Source organism: Dendrobates tinctorius, unplaced genomic scaffold, assembly GCF_039654945.1.
Source record: "Dendrobates tinctorius isolate UK_male_01 unplaced genomic scaffold, ASM3965494v1 ptg000216l, whole genome shotgun sequence".
NCBI classification, from domain to species: Eukaryota; Metazoa; Chordata; class Amphibia; order Anura; family Dendrobatidae; genus Dendrobates; species Dendrobates tinctorius.
In genome coordinates, this window is record NW_027361883.1 from 6,785,559 (window position 1) to 6,790,301 (window position 4,743).

Sequence of the window (4,743 nt, forward strand, 5' to 3'; positions counted from 1 at the left end):
AGGGGTGAAAGACCGCAAGGTGTTTAGGCAAGCCCAACTCAGGGACCCCACTGTAGAGCTTGTCTGCAATACAGAGGCTTGACCCGGGGAAAAGAAATCAAGGGGAGGTGTATAGATGGGAGAATGGACTTTTATATCGGGAAAAGCCGACAACATGCCTGCAGAAACCCTGGACCCTTGTCAATTAGCTCATGTTGTACTGACCCCAACTCCTGTGCGTGGCTCAAAAAGTCCCTACAGCTGGGCACATGGGGTCAAATAGATTCAGGCCCATCTGCTGTGTACTTATTTTTGGGCAAGGGTCACTCAAGAGCTGCACAAATACAGAACCTCTTGTCCGGTTTTTCAACGATTGGGGAGAACACCCTGTTCCAATCCGTGCCCTTGATAGTTGAACCATTCCACAGGGTTGACATCAATTTAGTGGGTCCCTTAGCTGTCCCTAGCCACAGCAGAGAGAGGTTCTTCCTCACCTTGGTTGACTTTGCCACTCGCAAGCCAGAGGCTGTTGTGCTGTCATCTATAGATGCAGAGCACATGGTTCAAGCTCTACTGGACCTTTTCAGTCGAGTAGAATTTCTGCAGGTGGTATTGATCGACCAGAGAACCCAATTACAAAGCGAGCTGATTCAAACCCTCTGGGAAAAACATGGGGTCCACCCCAGGCAAACTAACCTCTACAATCCTGAAATTAAAGGGTTGTGTGAGCGATTCAAGGGAAAGCTCAAGCAGCTTATTAGTCAGTATGTACAGCAGCTCCTTTTCACCTACCATGAGGTGCTGCCGGATTCTACTAGGCTTGAATTGCTGTACTGCCAAAAAGTACAAGAGCCTTTGCAGCTGGTACAAGTGAGTTGAGAGGGCACTTTTCCACAGTAGAGGTTACCATTATGGACTATGTCCAAAAACTTAGGGAAAAGATGAGGTACCTCATGACCATAACCCAAGGGAATTTAGAAATAGCTCAGAAAAGGCAGCAAAAGTGTTAAAACTGAGGTGCCAGACTAGGAGAATTTGCCTGTGGACAGAAGGTTCTAGAACTAGTACCAGTATGCAAAAACAAGCTTAAAGCCATGTGGGCGGGTCCATTCACCACATTACCAGGAAATATGGTGAGATTGACTATGCAATGGCCTTGTATTACACAGGTGACGTGAATGGACCTTTCATGTCAACAGGCTAAAAGGTTATGAGGAAAGAGAGGTCACCAACTTTGCAGTTTGTTGTCCCCCATTAGATGGCCCAAATTTGGATCAGATCCCAGACTTCTTTGCTTGATCCATAATAGGAATGGGGATAACAGATGTCTCATTGAGGGAGAGGCTTGCTCCATCACAGAAGCAGCAGTTCATAAAACTGCTTGGAACATATTGCTCACTGTTCACGATTTGGCCTGGAAGAACTCCAACATTGTTTAGTGGAGCCCTCCATATAGTATTCTCTAAAAGGGTATTCCTGGTTGGGACAATCAGGTCACCTGGACACATACCTCAATAGACTGTCAGCTTCCTAACCTTGGTGCCCGCCAAATGCGGGTTGCCACTGGTGGGTATAGTAGCTCTAGAAGCCCCAAAGTTGCAGCTGCTTGAATCCCGGTGAGCCACTGGAAGGGTGAGACTCTTTAAATTGCATGATCTTGGATATTTACTGGGACTGTTCTATATGTTCTTGTCTGTTGGTGGCTCAGTAAACTATTGCCACACTGCTTACCCTCACCCTGTGTTATCTCAGTGGTATTCTGCCCATGAGAAAGGAGTGTGGGCATTAAGTGAGATGAGCCCTGGTCCATGCAGTCTTTATAAAGACACCTGAGCCAGCGGACGAGAGCGCCCACTGACCCTCAAGTCTCCACATCTACTTTAAGAAAAGTCGTCCCCAAATGTTTTTCCACCTGTAAAGTAACAAGCAGAGCTCATCTTCCTCGGGTCCAGCACACAGTAGAGGGCACAAGCCGCTGAGCTCTGTGTTTGGCTGCAGTGACGCCGGGCTCTTAAGTAGTAACATGTTATCTGTGTTTTATCGCTGAGGCCAAAAAATGTCTATCTTACTGAACAAACTGTCTAATTTCAATGTCTTTGTGATTCCAGGACCGTATTGTGAGGGTGTGAAGGGTTGTGTGCTCTAAAAAAAGTTTTGTCTGTTCGTGTATTTTGTCCAATTTGTCCAGAAAAAAAGGGAGATGGCGACCCTGCATGGAGAAAACACATGATATTTCATGCTTCTACTGAGAGAGATGTGACCGGCGATGTGCATTTAGTCCATCCAATAAAACTTATTGTATTTAACATTGATGGAATGAAAGATATTAGGCGGATTCACAGAGAGACAGAAAGATAGATAATAGATGATAGATAATAAATAACAGATAATAGATAAGAGATAGATAATTGATAGATCGATAAAAAGATAAGGACAAAAAATGGGAAGCAGCTCTCCAGAAATTACTTAAACTGTAACGTCGACTTTATTGGGTCCACATGGCGTGGTGACATTTTGGCTCATGCATGATAAAGGCTCTTGGGAGCCTAAACACCACCACACCATGTGGACCCAATAAAGTCCATCTTACTGTTTAAGTAATATTTAGAGTGCTGCTTCATATTTGTTGTCTGTATAAAGTGGGTACGGACAGTATTCAGAACCCTTTACATTTTTCACTCTTTGTTTCATTGCAGCCATTTGGTAAATTCAAAAAAGTTCATTTTTTTCTCATTAATGTGCACTCTGCACCCCATCTTGACTGAAAAAAACAGAAATGTAGAAATTTTTACAAATTTATTAAAAAAAAAAAATTGAAATATCACATGGTCATAAGTATTCAGACGTTTAGGTCAGGCACTCATATGTACGTCACATGCTGGCCATTTCCTTGTGATCCTTCTTGAGATGGTTCTACTCCTTTACTAGAGTCCAGCTGTGTGTAATTACACTGATAGGACTTGACTTGTAAAGGCGCACACCTGTCTATATAAGACCTCACAACTCACAGTACATGTCAGACCAAATGAGAATCATGAGGTCAAAGGAACTGGCCAAGGAGCTCAGAGACAGAATTGTGGCAAGGCACAGATCTGACCAAGGTTCCAAAAGAATTTTGCAGTACTCAAGGTTCCCAAGAGCACATAGGCCTTTATAAAGAAGTTTGGGACCACCAGAAGTCTTCCTAGACCTTCCTTGTGACCATGTGATATTTCAGTTTTTTAATAAATTTGCAAAAATTTCTACATTTCTGATTTTTTCAGTGAAGATGGGTTGCAGAGTGCACATTAATGAGAAAAAAATAATTTTTTTGAATTTGCCAAAGGGCTGCAATGAAACAAAGAGTGAAAAATTTCAAGGGGTCTGAATAATTTCCATGCACACTGTATATTTGGCAAGTATACAGATTGTTTGCCGGGAGACCTGTGCACCCACCTATTTCGAAAGTGTGCGGCTCCATTCTTTCTAAATAGATAAATAGATAGATAATAGATAGATAACAGATAGTTATTCTTCCCACAATAAAAGTAACACATTGTGAAATTTTCCTACAGACAGCGAGAGCTGCATGAAATGCCAAAATGACAAATGGCCAAATGAGAAGAGAGACCAATGTCTGCCTAAAGTGATGGAATTCATCTCTTACCGGAATGACACAATGGCTTCTGTACTCTCCTGTATCTCGGTCTTCGGATGTCTTGTGACCGGCTCCACATTTGGGATATTTATATCCTACCGGGACACTCCCATTGTGAGAGCCAATAACCGGAACCTGAGCTACCTCCTCCTGGTCTCCATCTTTCTCAGCTTTCTCTCTGTGTTTTTGTTCCTTGGTCGACCCAATGATGTAACTTGTAGATTACGCGAAACCAGTTTTGGATTTTTCTTCTCAGTAGCCGTCTCTTCACTTCTTGCCAAGACTGTAATGGTTTGTGTTGCTTTTAAATCCACCAAGCCTGGAAGCACTTGGAGAAAATTGCTGAATGTGAAACTGCCTTATACCATAGTGTTGTCGTGTTCATCCCTTCAGGTTATAATCTGTGTTTTCTGGTTGTCTATTTCTCCCCCATTCCAAGATCTGGACGCTGAGTCTTATCCTGGGATTCTCATCATTCAGTGTAATGAAGGCTCAGATATCTGGTTCTACTCCATGTTGGGTTATCTGGGGCTCCTGGCAGCTGTGAACTTTGTCCTGGCTTTCTTGGTGAGGACATTACCGGACAGTTTCAATGAGGCCAAGTACATCACATTCAGCATGCTGGTGTTCATCAGTGTCTGGATTTCCATGATCCCGGCTTATCTGAGCACCAGAGGGAAGACCATGGTGGCTGTGGAGATATTTGCAGTGATGGCTTCCAGTGCTGGACTTTTAGGTTGTGTGTTTTTCCCTAAATGCTTTATTATTTTGTTTAAATCTGGAATGAACAAAAAAACGGAGCTGCTCGGAAAAAGAAAGGAATGACTGCACAATATTAGGAACCACTGATAATAATGACTAATTCTGTACATTAGACCCATAGAAACCATTATAAAGTAAGATGCAAGATTCTCTATCAACCTGTATATGAAAGAAACATTTACACATTTCTTATCCCGTTACCTCCAGTAATTGATGCATTTATCAGGACGTCCCATATTTGTATTAGAGTTTAGGAAATGTAGAAATTTCTCTGAGGTTTTGGTAAATTATCTGCTTCCTCCTTACAGAGAATCTTTTACCAGTTTCTCCATGATAAACCGGACTCATCATGGAATAGCGGCTGC

At 42.7% G+C, this 4,743-nt stretch overlaps 1 protein-coding gene across 1 annotated transcript; it reads left to right on the forward strand.

The window, feature by feature from the left end:
* The first annotated feature begins 537 nt into the window (after positions 1-537).
* On the forward strand, positions 538-4,441 carry LOC141058892 (vomeronasal type-2 receptor 26-like). The gene is made up of 3 exons (XM_073555095.1): positions 538-849; positions 2,088-2,091; positions 3,534-4,441. The coding sequence occupies exons 1-3, from the start codon at positions 538-540 to the stop codon at positions 4,439-4,441; spliced, it is 1,224 nt and encodes a 407-aa protein (XP_073411196.1).
* Positions 4,442-4,743: the final 302 nt, after the last annotated feature.

Coding starts and splice junctions, on each gene's coding strand:
- LOC141058892 (XM_073555095.1), top strand. CDS start 538: ATGGTTCAAGCTCTACTGGACCTTTTCAGTCGAGTAGAATTTCTGCAG.